General features: G+C 36.5%; 1 protein-coding gene across 1 annotated transcript in view; it reads right to left on the bottom strand.

Moving 5' to 3' along the window:
- Positions 1-20,375, bottom strand: part of BAZ2B (bromodomain adjacent to zinc finger domain 2B) — a 257,806-nt gene that overhangs the window by 34,958 nt on the left and 202,473 nt on the right. Inside the window, exons 18-26 of the mRNA XM_058191992.1 lie at positions 19,491-19,556; positions 18,450-18,494; positions 18,137-18,163; positions 16,790-16,855; positions 10,326-10,466; positions 8,025-8,279; positions 6,553-6,767; positions 6,155-6,229; positions 6-246 (exon numbers count right to left, since the gene is read on the bottom strand). Coding sequence (XP_058047975.1) covers positions 6-246; positions 6,155-6,229; positions 6,553-6,767; positions 8,025-8,279; positions 10,326-10,466; positions 16,790-16,855; positions 18,137-18,163; positions 18,450-18,494; positions 19,491-19,556 — 1,131 coding nt within the window. The remainder of the gene's footprint in view (positions 1-5; positions 247-6,154; positions 6,230-6,552; positions 6,768-8,024; positions 8,280-10,325; positions 10,467-16,789; positions 16,856-18,136; positions 18,164-18,449; positions 18,495-19,490; positions 19,557-20,375) is intronic.

Here is a 20,375-nt window from a genome sequence, read left to right as displayed (position 1 = left end):
CCTACCTCATCTTCACAAATATCTTTCTTTCCCTTTTTATCATCTTTGTCGTCATCTTCTTCCTCATCTTCATCTGCTTGATCATCACTATAATCATCGTCGTCGTCATCATAATCACTCTCGCCTCCCTTCCGTCTCCTCTTTCGGCCTGGTGTGGGCGTACCTAGTGAATGGGGTTCTTCTCCTATGTCACCTCCTCCTGTGACATCTCGCTTGCCTGTTTTCTTAGCATGAATGATTCTAAGCCTTCAAACACATGGTAGAGAAACAGTATTATGGAGTGTTACTAAAATATACACATACATAGTTCCTCACATTTCACCAAGAGGAAATCATTCTCCTTACACATTTGAACCATTTTTGTCACATAATTTATTGCAGCTACTGAATCAGCACTTGAGAAATGTAATTCACCAACAGAACCATTTTTATTGATGATATAAATTTATTCGGTAAGAGCTTTAAAATTCTTTGATTTTATTTGCTGGGAATCATCAGAAACCACAAAATCTCTACCCTTATTTAATTCTTCATGAAATACTTTAGGTCTAACATGAATGATACTGTATAAAATTCTGTTATAACAGCTAGGAACAGCTAGCAGAAAGATTTCTAGAACCTTTCCTCTAAGCCAGGGGTGTCCAAACTTGGTCTCTTTAAGACTTGTGGACTTCAACTCCCAGAGTCCCTCAGCCAGCAAAGCTGGCTGAGGAACTCTGGGAATTGAAGAAACAAGTATTTAGCTGTATTCTTCTTTTGGTCAGTCTTAATCTCGGTAACCTCTTTCCAGTCACATTTAAAAAAACAGTGCTAACTCAAATCAAAAAATGATAAATCTGATGCTTGACTGTAGATTATATGAATACAAATCATTTCTCAAGTGTCTGCATATTACTTTATAGGTTATTAAACATTAATCTTGTAGCACTCTGGTAGCAGAAGCCTTAGTTTCATGTTTATGAAACAAAAGAAATTAAAACACAAATGAAAAACTTACATTGATAGTCACAGAGTCTGGCATAAAGTGCCACTTGATTTTGATTTTCTTTCCAAAGATCTACTGATCTATTACTATGTTTAAACAAACTCTTGTCATAACCTGTTTTAGCAATTTTTCAGTAAGGTTTTCATATAACACTACATTAAATATACTTTATAAAAATCAATATAAGTTATCTAATTTATCAACAACACCTACCTCATCTTCACAAATATCTTTCTTCCTTTTATCATCTTTGTCGTCATCTTCTTCCTCATCTTCACAAATATCTTTCTTCCTTTTATCATCTTTGTCGTCATCTTCTTCCTCATCTTCATCTGCTTGATCATCACTATAATCATCGTCGTCGTCATCATAATCACTCTCGCCTCCTTCCGTCTCCTCTTCGGCCTGGTGTGGGCGTACCTAGTGAATGGGGTTCTTCTCCTATGTCACCTCCTCCTGTGATATCTCGCTTGCCTGTTTTCTTAGCATGAATGATTCTAAGCCTTCAAACACATGGTAGAGAAACAGTATTATGGAGTGTTACTAAAATATACACATACATAGTTCCTCACATTTCACCAAGAGGAAATCATTCTCCTTACACATTTGAACCATTTTTGTCACATAATTTATTGCAGCTACTGAATCAGCACTTGAGAAATGTAATTCACCAACAGAACCATTTTTGTCACATAATTTATTGCAGCTACTGAATCAGCACTTGAGAAATGTAATTCACCAACAGAACCATTTTTGTCACATAATTTATTGCAGCTACTGAATCAGCACTTGAGAAATGTAATTCACCAACAGAACCATTTTTATTGATGATATAAATTTATTCGGTAAGAGCTTTAAAATTCTTTGATTTTATTTGCTGGGAATCATCAGAAACCACAAAATCTCTACCCTTATTTAATTCTTCATGAAATATTTTAGGTCTAACTTGAATGATACTGTATAAAATTCTGTTATAACAGCTAGGAACAGCTAGCAGAAAGATTTCTAGAACCTTTCCTCTAAGCTGAAGATTCTTCTTTTGGTCAGTCTTAATCTTGGTAACCTCTTTCCAGTCACATTTAAAAAAACAGTGCTAACTCAAATCAAAAAATGATAAATCTGATGCTTGACTGTAGATTATATGAATACAAATCATTTCTCAAGTATCTGCATATTACTTTATAGGTTATTAAACATTAATCTTGTAGCACTCTGGTAGCAGAAGCCTTAGTTTCATGTTTATGAAACAAAAGAAATTAAAACACAAATGAAAAACTTACATTGATAGTCACAGAGTCTGGCATAAAGTGCCACTTGATTTTGATTTTCTTTCCAAAGATCTACTGATCTATTACTATGTTTAAACAAACTCTTGTCATAACCTGTTTTAGCAATTTTTCAGTAAGGTTTTCATATAACACTACATTAAATATACTTTATAAAAATCAATATAAGTTATCTAATTTATCAACAACACCTACCTCATCTTCACAAATATCTTTCTTCCTTTTATCATCTTTGTCGTCATCTTCTTCCTCATCTTCACAAATATCTTTCTTCCTTTTATCATCTTTGTCGTCATCTTCTTCCTCATCTTCACAAATATCTTTCTTCCTTTTATCATCTTTGTCGTCATCTTCTTCCTCATCTTCATCTGCTTGATCATCACTATAATCATCGTCGTCGTCATCATAATCACTCTCGCCTCCCTTCCGTCTCCTCTTTCGGCCTGGTGTGGGCGTACCTAGTGAATGGGGTTCTTCTCCTATGTCACCTCCTCCTGTGACATCTCGCTTGCCTGTTTTCTTAGCATGAATGATTCTAAGCCTTCAAACACATGGTAGAGAAACAGTATTATGGAGTGTTACTAAAATATACACATACATAGTTCCTCACATTTCACCAAGAGGAAATCATTCTCCTTACACATTTGAACCATTTTTGTCACATAATTTATTGCAGCTACTGAATCAGCACTTGAGAAATGTAATTCACCAACAGAACCATTTTTGTCACATAATTTATTGCAGCTACTGAATCAGCACTTGAGAAATGTAATTCACCAACAGAACCATTTTTGTCACATAATTTATTGCAGCTACTGAATCAGCACTTGAGAAATGTAATTCACCAACAGAACCATTTTTGTCACATAATTTATTGCAGCTACTGAATCAGCACTTGAGAAATGTAATTCACCAACAGAACCATTTCACAAGAAAGAAAAGAAAGGAGAAAGAGTACGGATTAGGATGGCAAAAGTAGATTAATTATGATATTTGAATGCTTCTATGTATTTTTTTCAGTTTCCTTTTCTTCCTTTCCTCGCCCATCCTACAAAACAGTATTCCATACAGCAAGTGGGTATGATGCAGTGAAGCTGGCTTCTTAAAAAGCAGACTGGACAAAGCTTATAATTTTAAAAAGAACTCATCTGGAGGATGTTTATCAGCCTAATTAAAGAAAGATAAAAGGATGACTTAAAATCTTTAGCTGTCCTCAGTAAGCTCTTCTTATAAGGCAAAAGATAAAATTTATTTTTAATGTTCTAATTTGCAAATAATTAAATGCCCACTGCTTGACCAAAGACATATTAGGCTGAAATTTTATACCATAACATATGCCTTAAGTAAAATGATAGATATCTCTAGATTAAATATCTGCACCAGTATTAAATCATTGAAAAAATAATTAATGATGCATTTTGTCCTTGCGTCTTGACAAAGCTCATTCAGCTTTCTATTCTAAAATATTGTAATTCAGCATAAGTAGTACTAGAATAGATCAGCCATCTTGGTGAAGATAATTAAAACATTAACAAAAGAAATTAAAAACACAAATGAAAAACTTACATTGATAGTCACAGAGTCTGGCATAAAGTGCCACTTGATTTTGATTTTCTTTCCAAAGATCTACTGATCTATTACTATGTTTAAACAAACTCTACTGCTGCTAGCCAATATAGTTTACTTTTCTCTACATTCAACTAACAAGAGTAAACTAAAAAGACAGTTCTGGCAGCATGCAATTACTTTCACTTGCCCTTCCTAACCCCAAGTAAAATAACTGTTTCTTTCCCAATCATTTACTTAGAAAGGTGAAATCACAGCATCAACAAAGCCAGCAAACAGCTTGCTTGATGTTTTCAACAAAGTTCTAGTCCACAGAGAAACTGCAAATTTATTGTATCTTTGGCAAGATACACCTATGCTCGGAGCCCAATATAATAACAGTTTTTAAAAACCACATGTCTAATATATTTATTCTAGCTCATTATCAATCCAAATAGGATAGGGCTGTATTTTATCAATAAAAAGATAACCTGACCCAATATTCTTTCTAACTAATGAATTATCTTATGGTAGTGTAGAAAACATAAGATTGGACTCTGTCCAAAAACATTGAATTTAAATGTTTAGTTGGGTCATAAAACTAAATGATAAACATGGGAAGGTCAACATCTCTTAGTTTAATCAACTATATAAAAACCTTAGATTTTAGGGGAAGAAACAGGGACATAGCAAATGAACTTTGGGAGAACAGGCAGAATAAAAACATAATGTAACTTTTTCACACTCAAGCAATCATGAAAATACATGCTTAAGTAAGTCTGATGGAAAAGAAAAAGAAAGGTAAATATGAATAATCCTGCCTTCTACTAATCAAGTGCATTTTACGCCTATTGTGAATGAATGCTATAATGCAATATTTAATAAAAGCATTATCATCTTCTACAGCTAAGAATGGTATACATCATACAAAAATCTGAAGGAGTAATGTACCACTAGGATCTGAACACACACTGTTTTTAAGATTGACCAATGAAATACCTTACTTTGTAAGAGCTCAACAGATGCAAAATGAAATTATCTCAGCTCACCCGCATGACAATAATGAATGAATAGTGAAAGAGAAATAGTGGCATCCCATAAGACGGGAATGAGAGTGAGAATGAGAAGCTGAGAGTCACAAAGGAAAGATTTAGAAAAATAAAATTTGCCAGTTTTTTTTTTTAAGTAGAGCTAAATAAAAGAAGAGAAGCCGCTATGCCCCTCAAATCTAGTTCTGTACTTACATTTGTTGAAAAGACAGTTAAGAGAAAACTGAATTTCTCCCCCTATGTGAGAAGCCTCCTTGCATTAGGGACTGCAGGGCAACTTCAAATGTTAATTAGCCCATGGTTAGGGTGATTTAGTACATGGTTTTTATATGAGTTAATTATTACAAGGGCCTCACAGTTATACTCATGAACACGGTATGAATTTGGAGCCGGTATCATTAACAGAAATTTACAGTCAAAATCTTTTTCTTCCTGTAATTTGCTTTATATCTCTTTTTTTTTTACTTCTTCTATCTCCCTCCTGTAGCTCTCCTTTACTTCTTCTTTCTTCAGAGGTGCATTAAAATGTGTGGAGAAGGAGAAACAGGGTTAGAAACACAAACACTGTAAGAATTCCTTGATTTGCTAAACAAGCAAGAAAAGTGACTAAAGAAAAGAAAGAGGAGCCTGGCTATGCATAGCACAGGGCTACACAACCCTCTTGTGATTTACAATTACTGTCCCTTCAAATTCTATGGCAGATTGAGCTGTTATACTTGCTGTATGGAATTTTGTTTTGTGCAATGGAAAAAAAATGGCATCCTTAAAAACTTGACTATTTGTTTTGTAGCAAACGAAACTACCTCAATATTGGCAAGTCTACCCCAGATATACCTCAGACCACAGGAAATACTTAAAATTATATGACAAATTTTTTAACCATGACCTAAATAATTTGCAATTCTAAAGATGATAAGAACGAAATAACTTGACCTTATAAATCCTCTTTCAGAAATAAAAATACACAATTGTTCCAATCAGATTTTACTAATGCCAAAAAAATCCACCCCAATGTATTAACTCCACAAATCTTCAAGCAAAAAACTAATTTATTTTTATAAGTACCATAGTATGGATTTCTTCCAATTTGAGTCCTTCTAATTCACCACCTTTTTTTTCTTCAATGGACTATCAAAAATAAATTACATGCTTTACAAAATTAATTTCCCATTTTAATTAAATGAAATTGCTACTTCATTTTACATAGCATGAGATTTGTCTTTGCAAATCAGCCACATAACAAATTAAACAGAAATGGTGCTAGAATATTTTAGAGAAGTATTACTTACTTCCTAAGTTTGCCTTCAACCATCCACTTATCTCTTCTTAAATTTGACATATAATCTATATTCTTTTCTATTTCGCTGTCAAAGGAAAAAACATTAATTACTCAGGCACAATTTATTTCATGACATATTCCAAATATATTTACTATCTGTGAAAATATTTTGTTACCCAAATTTATGTGCTATCTATTCTAACTAGTATGAGTCAAGACTAAATAAAACATTCAGTTTAACGATGATAAATAAGTACAATTATTTCATGGAATGTGGTTGGAAAAACCTATTCTTTTAAGTATGATAGTTTGTGGTTGGCTCTGCTAACTCTGTTGCTACAGAAGTTCAAACCTATTACTGATCATTTGATTAGCTTCACCAGAAACATGCACAGAGGAAATTCTTACCTTATGACACTTTTGCTACAGGCTAATTCATTAACAAGGAAAGCAAGCACGGATGCTTTCTGAGCTGGGGTATGCGCCTGAAAAGCTTTGGTTTTCAAACTCTCTGTGAGTTCGGTTTGCCCACAGTGACCTTCCATAAATATCTGCAGTATTTCAGACACATTGTCTCTGTTGATGCCCACATTCAACAAATGATCCCCAAGAATTGTTTTGGCCTAGAGAAAAAAGTCTACTTGTAAATAATTGCACTCCTCACACAGTAATGACAGCACATATGTAATGCAGCTTTCTGTTACTTGATAACAAGAGGGGAAAAAACCAAACAAAATACAAGCCATAAACCAGAGGCACTACCATTTATTACCTTAGAACCTATTATCATTTTAGTTTTGCTGCCAGCACCCATAGAACCAGTATACCATCTTACTTTTTTTAAACATTTATTTATATTGAAATATACAGGCTCCTTTTTGAGACTTAAAGACGTTTCCCAAGCAACTTCCTGGCTTAACTGTCAGATCTCGCACAGAAAGGTAGATTCAAGTCCCCTAAACTAAGCTGAAAAAAAAAGGCATTCAAAGAAATCTAGAGTAAAATAAAGTTTGGGAATTACCTGGGGAGGTAGGCAGATGTTTGGAAATAATTGGGAATTAATCTAAATACATTGAAACTAAAGGCAATGGGCTTACAAAGTGGTATTTGTTGAGGACAGATTTGAAAATCCACACCACTATTAAGCCCAGATAAAAGGGAGACATTACTGTTAAGTGTTAGTAAGTGTTAAATTACAAACTAAGATTTGTTATCTGTTATATAATCTAAATGTGTATGAAATACAGCATCTTATCTAAGTTCTATACAGCCCCTTCATCGCAAGTGAGTGATACTGGAGTTCTAATTGCAGTTAGCATCAGCCAATGGACAGAGAAAGATTGGGCTATGTGAGTAAGAGTGTAATAAGATTTATACACGGGTCTTAAGACATGGCTGATCCTCTAACAGAATAACAGAGTTGGAAGGGACCTTGGAGGTCTTCTAGTCCAACCCTCTGCTCAAGCAGGAAACCAGTGGTGAAATCCAATTTTTTTTATTACTGGTTCTGTGGGCGTGGCTTGGTGGGCATGGCAGGAGAAGGATACTGCAAAATCCCCATTCCCTTCCCACTCTGGGGCCAGCCAGAGGTGGTATTTGCCAGTTCTCTGAACTGCTAAAAATTTCCACTACCAGTTCTCCAGAACCTGTCAGAACCTACTGGATTTCACCCCTGCAGGAAACCCTGTATCAAATCCCAAACCTTGTCAGTGTGGTCAATGGTATAGGATGATAGGAATTGCATCTCAACTAATAGAAAAATACTCAGTTATGTGGTACAACCCATAAGGTACACTTATTGTACTACCAATTGAATATTTGTTCATGATACTGTAAAAATATTATCTTAAGATCAAGGATAGTGTAAGAGTACTCATTACCTTGTATCCTGTTATTAATCCTGGATCACAAATTGCAGCCGAGAGCAACCTCACCAGCAGATCTTGTATTTCTCCCAAGCTGTCTCCTATGTTCAACAACCCCTCTTGCAGAACATTTAAACTTGGGACATCCAGATTCACATCAAAGCCAAGAACTTTGCCAAAGTTGCTGAGAAACTGTACCACCATGAGACAATCTGAAAATGTACTTCCTGAGAGAACTAGGCCTGGAATGCGAGGCAATTCTGGCAAGGGCTAAAAAAGAAAAAAAAACATCTTTTGCATCCTATAACACTGATCTTTGGCAAATTATTTCCAAGAAATGTAGCCGGCATCCAAAGGTTTGTATGTTTTGAAGTGAATAATACAGACTATCTGGCCTGCAAAATAATTGGTTGTGTAAATGTGTTGTGTAAACAAGGATGAAACAAGGCAAGAAATTTCTAACCACAAACAGGGTATCAATGATTTGTGCATAAATGGATTGAAGCCTCATTTATTTGTAGGGATCATATTTTAGACCTATTAAATCTCTTCTGAAGAAAAAATGGGAACCCTCTACATTTGTAATCTAGTTATTGTGAAAGCTCAGGTTATTCATAAGTTGCTACTAAATTATTATGTCTGACTTTGGCAGGAGACAATTAGTAAATGTACCAAGAAAAAATATAACCATTTGATTTAGTTAAATTTAACATTCGATCAAATCAAATCTAGCTTTTATTCTGGTTCCAGCGTGATACTCAAAGGCTACGTGTGATTTTCAAACCCAAAAAGCACAAGCCTACTTGAGCTAAAGCTGTAGCTGACAAGGTGCTCAGAAACATAGTAAACCACTTTCTCCATGCTTGGCTTTCACTTTAGAATGTCTATCTCCTTTAGTTGTGAAAATGTAGTACATGAGAAAACAAACAGGCCACAATCTATTCAGCTGCTTTGTAAGGAGTCATAAATTCAATAATGATTACTAAAATACATTTCGCTACAAGCTATTTCTGGCTATTATATACTTATTTCTTACCATCTTAGGTCCTCATTGCAGAATTTTGGCAACCAGTCTAACCTTTTGTTTGAACAGGAAATTAGACTGGCAATCACACAAGGCATCCAGGCATGGAGCTAAAGTAATACTCCCACACATCTTTAATAGAAGAGTTTTTATACTGAAAAGGGAAAATAACTAAGCTCCTGAAATAATGCTAGAATATTATCACACGTTGCATTTTCCTAAAACGTTGATGAAGAAAATAAAGAACAAATACTAGGTCCAGTGTATTCTAGAAATAGCAACCCAAATTTGATTATTAAAGAGCTGCTCCTGATTACTCTTAAGATCAAATATTTAAACTTTGTTGTCCATTTCACATAGCAATAAGCCCATCTGAAGTCTAAAACAAAACAGAAGCTGGTATATGTCTCTGTTGTGGGTTAGGAGCAGAAAAGAGAAATCAATGGGTTTGACTATATTGGTGTTCAGAGTTTTGTACTAACCTACACAAGCCCTCCTTAGGACATACTTAGTGTGCAAAGATTAATAATGTCTAATCCAGTATAGTACCCTACTATAAACATTCTATTATGTACTATTGTAGACTGTCCTCAGTTTATGAAAATTCTGAGTTTAAAACTGCAAGGTATGCTTTGGACCAAAGTCAGATAAAAGATTAAAAATAAAAAGATACCAAAAAATATTAATTTGTACTCATCATCTCCTATTGAATAGCACCTGAAATCAAACTGATCTAGACCGGTGGGAAAAATCTATTTTTCAAATTATACTCCACTGTAATTTGTGTTCTGAGGAACAGTGACTTTCCCTAAAGAAAAATGTTTTCCCTTCTGCATCCTGCAAGATATGACTATGTTCCATGGAAACTGATAGTCCAGAAAAATTCTGAGAAGCTATGAGTGTAAGAGCTATGCTGGATCAGACAAAAAACATTATTGTTCCTGAAAGGAGACAACCAAATGTCTCTCAGAATTCCCAAGCAGGGTATAAAGGCAACAGCTTAAAGAGGTATACTGGAAATGAGCCGAGAGAGTTCAAACAAATAGCACAAACATTACAATATTGACTATTAGTTAAAGAAAAAACAAAAAGAAACATACAACATTCCAGTATGTGCTTTAGTGTAAATATGGGTCATCCTGAAACACTGACATAACATTATCAAGCAATCTAAAGTAAAATGGGCACAATTTTAAAAAGCAATAAAGTAAAAAGAAATTGCTACAACAATAAGAGAGGAAGGAAGGAGAAGCATAAGAAAATGAAAGGTAAATTTACATGATTCTGATTACCTTCTGGTCCGCTAAGCACATATCTTCATTAGGCTTCTTTAGCTCCTTAGCCATTTCTAATTCTAATCTTCGCTGTTCCAGTTTTCGTTGTTTGTTTAATCTCTTTTCATCACGTTTTTCTTGTTTTAACCGCTCTTTCTCCTTAAGTAGCACGGGATAGATAAAAAAAGAATTAAACCCTGTATAGTCCACTTCCAAAGGAACAATTCAAGAATTTGAAAAACAATCATTATATAATCTTAAATCATCACTCTAGCAATTAAAACATTTAGGTTAAAGGAGTGGGGGAGGGAGACACCTAAACTTTAAATACACAAAAGACCAAATCTTGCAAGTGAGATCTGCCATAGTAGGTTCTGTAGAAAGATGCTACTATCAGTTGGCTCTGGATTTTCAAGAGCATGAATGAATTCTGTACTGTCAGAATACAAACAAAGCCTGCACTATATATAAATGCAGTGAAAACTCTTAGACTTAATTGAGGCAAAGTTTCTAGAATCAGCAGCATTAACATTCTCTTAACATCCCTACTTTTAAATGAATTGCTATGTGATAAGAGTGTGAATACATTTGATTCAGTACCAAATGCACATTCAGGGTCAAGGCATATTGGAATTTTGACATCTGCTAGAAGATTGGTTCCAACTTCATAGGAAACTGCAGGGAGACATATGTATGTAAACACCTCTCCTGCCCAGCAGTGAAATCCAGCCAGATCTATCCGGCTCGCACAATCTGGTAGGGGCGATGGCGGGAGGCTCCGCCCACTCGCCCGGATGTCATGGTTTCCCATTTTTGACCCTCTGCGCATGGGCAGAAGGCTCTGCACATGCGCAGAAGAGGCACACATGCTCACATTTGCAATCCGGTAGCGAGGTTAAGTACATTTTACCCCTGCTCCCGCCCCAAAAATACATGACAGCAAACAAAAGTACTAATAGAGAATTGTTCCCTTCTAATTTCTAATTAGAAGGGAACATAGGATCTAAGCCACTATTTTCATTCACTTTTTTCCCCAGACAAAAAATATCCCAGTATCCTAATATGATGTATGTTACTTACTGGTCTACTACTTTTATTTTAAATCTGAAACCACCTGTAACTGTTTGTACAGTATTTTCACTTGTAATTTGGAAATGATTTGGGGGACAGTTGGAAGAGCCACAGGCCAGACAACTATCTGATATAGTAAATGAAATCTGACTCTGCAGATGAAACGGGGGCATGGCAAATGTCTCCAAAGGAACCCTCCCTAGTTTCTTGAACAATAAAGGTGAGGGGGAAAGAGATGCACTTTCAGACTTCCAAGAATCTGTTAATGTAATCTTACAATAAAGTAGAGCTAGTACTTTTGGGTGTGCATCTTGTCTGGGCTACCTTGCAAGGCAGACATCAACAGAAGAAAGGCATCTGAATTGAAAATAGAGAAGCATGGAAGCAAGAGGACTCTCCTAGTGATAAGGCCAAAAGATGACGTTCCCCTACAACAGTGATGGCTAACCTTTTCTGGTCCGAGTGCCCAAAGCGCGCTTGTGCGTGTGTGAATGTGCACTTGCCCAAACCCCCAAAATGTGTGTACGGCCCCCTGCTCTCGCCACTCCCCCCACATATGCATATGGCCCCCTGCATGTTCCCCGTCCCCACCCCCAGGCATGCACAAGCAACCCCCCCCACACATGCCCAGAGCCCACTGCATGTGCAGCAGGGACCTGAAGACCAGCTAGCTGGCAGGAGACACACGCAGAGCTGAACTGACACGATGGCTCATGTGCCATCAGAGAGGGTGCTGTGTGCCACCTCTGGCACACGTGCCATAGATTTGCCATCATGGCCCTACAACCTCTCCTTAATGATGATGCAGTTGACAAGGATGACCAAGCCTTGCCTGCCTGCCTTTGACCAACAAGAGGAACCAAGCAAAACACTGTTGGATTGCAAATTTGCACAGAAGCTGAAACATAGGCAAAAAAATTGGCACATATAGCCCAGGAGATGGCCTGGCACTCCAACAATGCCTGCGACAGCCACCCAGCAACAGCAAATAATCCAGATTCTCAGAAACCTCCACAGAACAGGATTCTTTATCTCCAACACATCCCCTGGGGGTCATGTGCATCTGCCTATCTTTCTCCTGCCTCATTTTTTTTTGACTAACTTTCACCTTGCAGGGGGAGAGATCAAGCAAATTTTGTTCTCATTGTGGGTCTGGGTTTTGTGTGGTAGAGCACACTGTCAGTCTGTGATAGCTCAGCAGATAGATCTAAATGATCACATAACAAATAAGTATTGATAAAGCAAGCAGTTTATACATTTTAACACCTAATAAAATAAACTTTACTGGAAAATCCCGAATATACTGATTTAAGCGTTAAAAATCCACCTACTGAAGACATTAATCCTATGCTTGTTTATTCAGCACTAAACTTCACTGATTTCAGTAGGACTTCTCCCCAATGAAAAGTATATAAGATTGAATCTAAATATCATTGTCAGTTAATGATTGCCCTGTTTAGCAATGGTTTGAAATTATGAGGTCACTAAAAAAAATAATTTCATGCCCAATCCTTGAAATTACGATTGTTAATTGTTCTCCTGGACACATAATCATGATTTGGGTAGCTTGTAACCAGCATGCATTTACGACTGTCACAGTGTCCTGAAATTACATGATAAGCATTTGTGACCTGTGCAGCCAGTTTCCAAACAGCAAAATCAATGGCAGTATAATCACAGCTTGTGGTCATGTGATGTCTGACCTAATGACCAGAAGTGATTTGCTTAATGACCACAACTGGACTGCTGTAAGTCTGCTGCAGTCACATGATCTTCCCCTTCATGAGCACAGCATTTAGTGACTAGAGTTTCTAGTCCCAAAAGGGGTCATTAAATGAGGACTATCTGTTTTAAGTAACCAAAAAAAAAAAAAAAAGCTTGTTTCCTTCTAACTTTGTCATTGTCTATGAACTTTTGCTCCCAAAGTAGTATGGATATGCAATAATTGCTCCTATATTTCAATTACACTCTTATCTTCCCCCGCTAATACTAATATGGCGTGAAACCTAAGGTAGATAAGCTGGCCGCTCACCGGGTCTATGCAAGAAGATGGGACTAAGAAGATACTGTATTGATCAGTTCCTGGAAGGCAACTGGACAGGTAAACATGGAATGATAAAAGCTCTATTTACTCCCTCTGCTAAGCATTGGTTATCTCTGCCAGAGTTACTATTTATTGTAAGGAGAGAGATAGGGATAGGCGTGGACGCTAGCTGCATGACTAACAGATGCCCTTCGATATCCCAATGACATCACAGACCTTCCAGCAAATCCTGCAAAAAGAACCTTGCAGCCATTCTTCTTGCAGCTGTGGTACAGGTGGTCTACCTCTTTTGTTCCTTATGTCTCCTGAGGTTTTGCCTATCTCTCTGAAGCACTGGGCTGCTCTTCCCCTTTGTTTTCTGGATGCTCTGATGCAACTGTACTGTGCACAAGCGCCCACTTGAGTTTTGGCTTGTTCGTGCTTTTGCTTTTTGAATGGAAGAAACCACGGGAGTGGGTGAGTGGGTGGGGCAGAGAGCCTGCAAAGCTGGTCTCCATGTAGAAGGGGCTCAAGATAGAAAATGAACAGTGCTTTCCCCCTGTGTATCATGCAAAGAAGTCTTGCATTGCAAAGCTACAGTGTGAAGGATGCACTGATGCTGGACAGTATAGAAATGCCCAATATATTTATGCATGCATAGGCAGTCTGCACCCTACCGCATTCTTGGCTGAGCAGAATTATACTCATTAAATTCCAGGGCAATCTGTACCTATTATTTGAACATGGGGAAAACTGCTTAAATAACCCGTATTTCTGCAGCTTTGTATTGCCCAGGGGAGCCATTATGCTGGGTGGGCTTGGCAAAACAGAACCTATGGGGGGAAAAGCGACTTGGCTTGCTTCTAAGCCGTATTGTTTATTCATTCCTGCTGGGCTCGAAAAATTATGCTTAATCATCCTGCAGCATTACTTACCTCCTCTTCCAATTAATAAAACATTCTTGGCTCCTGCATTTGGCTTTATCGATTTTAAACGGTCAAAGCGTGTACACAGAACACTTAAAACTGAAAGATGAGTTTTGTTAAGTAAAACTAGGACTAGATTCCCCCATGGTATGTTCAATTGGCTACCAGGTGGTATAAATCTTCAATCATGGAATATTCAGAGCACAAGACTCACTCGGGTGCTGTGAATTTAATTCTGCTTTCAAACTGCTTATTAGACAACTTCCAAAACCTGAGATACGCTTCCATATTATGACTGCCGACAAAACTGCTGACAGCGCTGCTTAGTGATAAATGCATGTTTAACAACCTTTTGTTGCTTATTGATCCTCTGAGAGTTACTGGGAGGGAGTTGGAGGGAAGGAAGAACCAGTGGTACAATTGTAGCACTTTGTTATAGAGTTCATAGAGGCAAAATGAAGATAAATTTCTGAGTGCAGCCATCTGAAGATTTAGTGGCTCTAAGAAAAAAGGCAGAGAATTGAACAAATATCACACACACACACACACACACACACACACACACACGACCCACTGAGTGATTCTCAACTGTTCAAATATCCAGACTCTAAGATCTGCTCCGAACAGACTGTGAATGATCAAGGCATTAATTCACAGAAGTTTATCTTTCATAGTATTTGAAATTAAACATTATTGATAAGGTATTTTTTTACTTTTGAAATTAATTAGAATTGATATAGATTATTTTCAGCTGTAAGTACTTAAATATGTAGCTATATTTGATTTATTAATCTTTGCTTTCAATGTTTTCAGCTGAGTTTGAAAGGTTGGTTTTTTAAAATTAAGATTTTAATTGAAGAACATTTTAAGCATGTTAATCAACCAAAGTATTAGTGATATGTCAGTTATGTTGCACACTGTATTTGAATCTAATTGCCCTTGCTTTTATTTTATGGTCTATGCACGATTATCATACAGTATGATCTGTAATTATTAGTTCTTAATATCTGGCAATGTCGAGAGAACATTTTATTAAATTTCAGCTTAATTCTGAAATATATTTACAAAGCTTATACTTCAGATTCTGAAACCAGCAATAATCCAGAGAATGGTATGTCAGTAATTTCCCAATTTTTACCTTTATATAACATTTTTCATATTACTGTTTTCCAAGCAACTTCCCCATATATCCTTACTCATTGCAGACATTGGAATATGTCTTTGAGCATAATGCACATAGTGACAGATTATGATTCATGCACGCTGACCATGAAAAAATAATCTAGATCAGTCTTGGTTATTATATGGATAGAAGACCACCAGGAAATCCCGCTGCTTACAGGATATACTATTGCTGAAAACTGTATGGAGGTGTCTTTACAAACACTATGAGACAAGGCTAATTTGAAGAAATGTTTCCTTCTTAACAGTTCTTTATAGCTGCATTACACAGGAAAATCAAGCTGATTAAATTGCTTTCCAGTTCTTATTTTCATTGAAGCATCCCTGATTACTCTCCAGAAAATCTAATATTGCCTAAAGTTGAAATACTTGTTTATTATATTTGACAGTGTCTGACAGCACTGGAATGAATAAGAGTTTTCTCTCCCTGTAAACAGTTGTGATTCTGAACAAGCCTGTGTCTTGGTCCCAATCCAGGTCAGGCCCATACAACAGCGATTAAAAAATCAGCCACATGGAACCAAACCACACTGACTGAAATTGCTTTATGCAAATGCTATGTCAAAAGTAACCCAGAGTTCCATTTGTTTCTTGTATGTGACAGATTAGATCAAGCAAGTAGGGGAATAAGCACCTATAATTATCATTTATTTTGGAGTTTTGTATAGAAGTCACACAGGAGAATATTTTGCACCAGGTTTGGGAGCTGGGTGGGTGGGAAGGAAAATCTGCAAACTTAAGGAAGAAGGGCAGGGAATAAGACTGCATTTGCAGCAGCGGTGGGTTTCAAATTTTTTTTACTACCGGTTCTATGGGCGTGGCTTGGTTGGCATGGCATGGCCTGGTGGACATGGCTAGGTGGGCGTGGCAGGAGAAGGATACTGTAAAAATCTCCATTCCCTCCCCAATCCAGGGAAAGATTACTGCAAAAGTCCCCATTTCCTCCCGATCAGCTGGGACTTGGGAGGCAGAGAATAGATGGGAGTGGAGCCAGTCAGAATTTTTACTATCGGTTCTTCGAACTACTCAAAATTTCCACTACCGGTTCTCCAGAACTGGTCAGAACCTGCTGAAACCCACCTCTGATTTGCAGGTAAAATTTAACAGCATGAAATGACCTAATGGCAAAATGAAAGTAGATTTACTGACTGTAGGTAAGCTATCACTTGTCCTTAAGAAGTTTGATTAAAACTAGATTTTTTTTTTAAAAAAGAAAGAATTAAAATATTGGAAGGGAAGAGAGGAAACAGAATCAGTCTATATCAGACTTTAATACTCACTTCTGCTTTTTTACGTGCTTCCATAGCTTTCATCAGCATCATATGCTGCCTTCTTCTTTCCCGTTCCTATTAAATCAAATCAAATTAGAACAAAGTACTACTGAAAGTAAGAGTTTATATTTCTTTTGTTATTAAAAAAAAAATCCAGAACTCGACAGGACATGTTTAGCATTAACAGACAAGTCAGGGTGTATGCTAAATAAAAAGTATAGCAAGTCTGTGCATGTTTTAGTTCAGGTTTAGAAAGCAAATACAAGTACAACTGAAAGCAAAAAGGTAAAGCGATGAACATGGAGACAGTGTAAAACAGAAGCGTACAGATTTACTTATGGTCAGTTGTGAGGCTCCTTCAGAAGCTGGCCGAACAAAAAGCATAATGGTTGGCTGGAACAGGTCAGTTACCTTACATCTGCTGTAATAGGAAGTTTGCAGTCGCTCGCTGAGTGGCCAATTAAATTTTAAAAAACTGCAGTGCAGATACTTTGGAAAATAATCGAAAGTTACTAAAAAATTCAAAAACCATTTGGGCTACACATTGGCTGTAATCATTCATTTGGTGGGGGGAGGGGTGTTGCTGAGGATACAATTAACATTGGCAGCCAATCATTGAAAACAAAATCTGTTGGTTTGAAAACTAGTGTCCGATGAAGTAGCCATATTTGAGCAGGAATGCCAGGAGACAATTCTCTGGGTTGTTCCTCTAAGGCAAGCCAAAGAAGTTGCACCCAGGATTACATTAATGTTGAGTTAGTCCTGAACTAGAGCACAATGGGGGGGTGGAATGGCAAAGGTTTGTCTAGGGACCAAAATCGTGTGGGTTTATTTTAATATAGCCCAAAGACTGTGTGCTCTTTAGTAATTTCAAACCAAGTTATTTTTTTTTCAATTGCACAACACTGAAGTAATTTGAAAATCGTATGTCTCTTTAAGGTTAGCGTTAGGTAAAATTGAACATGGTTTCCCAAATCATGTGCACAAATGGCCTAGTGAAAATCATGGATAACCTATTTGTACTTCGAAAAAGCAAGTGTAAGGGTACTGCGAATTTGAACCCCCACTACATTCAGCAGTCCAACTTGATACTACAGCAAAGAAGATTCTGTTAACAAGGCAACAGCCTCACAGGTGGCTCAGATGGGTCAATTTATAGTTAAGTTTCAGGTAAGTTGTGTTCTTTTCTTTTACAGACAAGACAAGCAGATGTATGCAATGCACTGTGCTGGAAAGCCATGCAGCATTATGTAATATGACAGCAGCCAGTGCTACATTTTATGCATTGCTATGACAACCATATCACAACCAAATCACAATGCGGTGTTAGATGTACAAAAGTAAACATACCCATACCATATCTAGTCTATGCCTCTCCAACTCCTGGTAGAAAGAGTTGGCACAATATTATGAAACAGAAATCACAGCATCAAAAAACCACTTTATAATTCCCGTCTCCCCTCCACCATCCCATCACATATCAAAGCTGTTTACCCATAAGGTGAATGAAAACATTTAAATAAAACATTTACATATATTTATACTTATTCAACTAAAGTAAGTATATATCGTATGGGGGAGAACATTTGAAGATTTGTCCTCCAAATTCTTTAAGTGTTCATTCAAAAATAGAATTTCTGTTTCTTTAAATTAAATTCTGGATACATACCTGATGTTTCAGAAGGACAGCTTGCTGTCTCCTCATTTCCTTTTCCTTGAAATATAAAAAAAAATCATCTGATAAATGTTACTATCAACCAAAGATAACTTTTCTACCATACTGATCAAAGTAAAAATTCATGTTTTTTTTTAAAAAATTAATCCCACTTTAATTTATTTTTCTAGTAACCTGCAATGACTTGTTGAGTATCTTAAAAACACAATGTGTCAGGAATGAAGCAACATGATAAGAAGAAAACAAGGCCCTCATATTCTGCATAGACCTGCAGGTTGTGTACAGCTATCATCCCAAACCTGATGGGAATAAAGTAGGATTCGAATGTTCTGTTCCACTACCCAAACAAACTTGCATTGACAGAAGAAAACTTTTGTGACCTTCATGGTGCAATTCGTTTCCTATGGATTAACTTCTTTCCAACAGTAAAATGGAAAATTGGGAACAGATCCAGTAATTTGAATCAGAGCTCTTTACATGCGTTTTGGACTTGCCTCAAATCTAGAGAAATAATCCACTTCCCCCTGTTCCTTCTATTGCTGAATCTCCAGTGCTACACTGGGTAATTCTCTAGACTTAAAGAGGAATTTTTAGGAAACAACCATGAAGATGGAGATTGACAGCAAGAGGGAACTCTGCTATGCACAGAAGGTAACTCATAGTTTTTGGGATCCTGGCCTCAATTTAAATGTTAAACTACATATTTATTTAATGGCTTGTGGTTTTTTTTTAAGATCATGTATGAACTTTTAATTGTTTTCATTATTATTGTTACTTACATATACATATATGGAAGCTGAATGTCAAAAACATATTCTTAAAAGCCTATTGGATTTTTACAGACTATAGATGCACACACACAAAACACAGAAAGACACATGTATATGCCTATACAGAGCAAAGCATTCAGAATAAAATTGTGGTGATTTAAAAAAAAATATTTGGATACATTGTCAGGTTTGATGTGTTATGGTCATACAATGAATTTTTTTTAATGGTTGGAAAATAAAAGCTCTGATGCTTCTCTAAACTAACCTTTATTCGTTTCTCGGCCTCCAATAATTTGGCATTTGCTGCTTCTTCCTTCTTTTTCTTTTTAGCCTGTGCATGCAAAACAGGTCCCATGGTCATGCAAGAGAACGCTACAGCTTGAAAATAATCTCAGACCAGCAGTAAGGCTTCATGCTTCACAAGGTGCGAAACAATACTACACACCATATACACATCATAACAGATTTCTTCCTCAGGACTTTTTTGTGTTAGGAGTCATTCAACTGATTTTTTTTTTCTAGAGGAAAGACTTACATATGTACAGTCTAGGAAAAACATCATATATAACAACATGTCATCTTACAACATGGCTGCACTACTGAACTTCTAAACTTTTTGCTTGAAGTGGTATGTTTACAAACAAATGAACAACTAATGATGAATGATGTTTTTTATTCCCTGGATAAACCTCATCTGTGGGTTCAATTTTGAGGATCTAATTAAGTCAGTATTTAAACAATAACATCTCTTTGGCATATTATTAAAACCACATTTTCCCTGATAGATAGTTAAACAGCAAGATTAAAAAGAAATGTTGCCAGAAAGATCAGAAATGGAAACCTCAAATAGGAATCTTGAATCTCAATTTTCACCAGTTTAGTTATATATAGAATGTATACAAACCAACTTTTTGCAAAAAAAAAAAAAAAAACACCAAAAAAAAAACACCAAAAGGATTCATACATCTCTTAGAAGTATAAGCATGCAGATTCTTTAAGATTAAAATCATGCTATTCAAGTATCAGTCTTCTGAATAGACCTTTCTTTGTTCTAGTGACTCAGTCAAATTGTCTTTCCCTTCTCTGCCTTCATCATTTAGCTTTTCAATATCTACAGGACTATATAAGTAGTGTTTACTTTCACACTGTT

This window comes from Ahaetulla prasina, chromosome 1 (assembly GCF_028640845.1).
Source record: "Ahaetulla prasina isolate Xishuangbanna chromosome 1, ASM2864084v1, whole genome shotgun sequence".
Classification (NCBI taxonomy): domain Eukaryota; kingdom Metazoa; phylum Chordata; class Lepidosauria; order Squamata; family Colubridae; genus Ahaetulla; species Ahaetulla prasina.
Note: the sequence above shows the minus strand (reverse complement) of the source record. Positions and strands in the feature narration are given on the sequence as shown.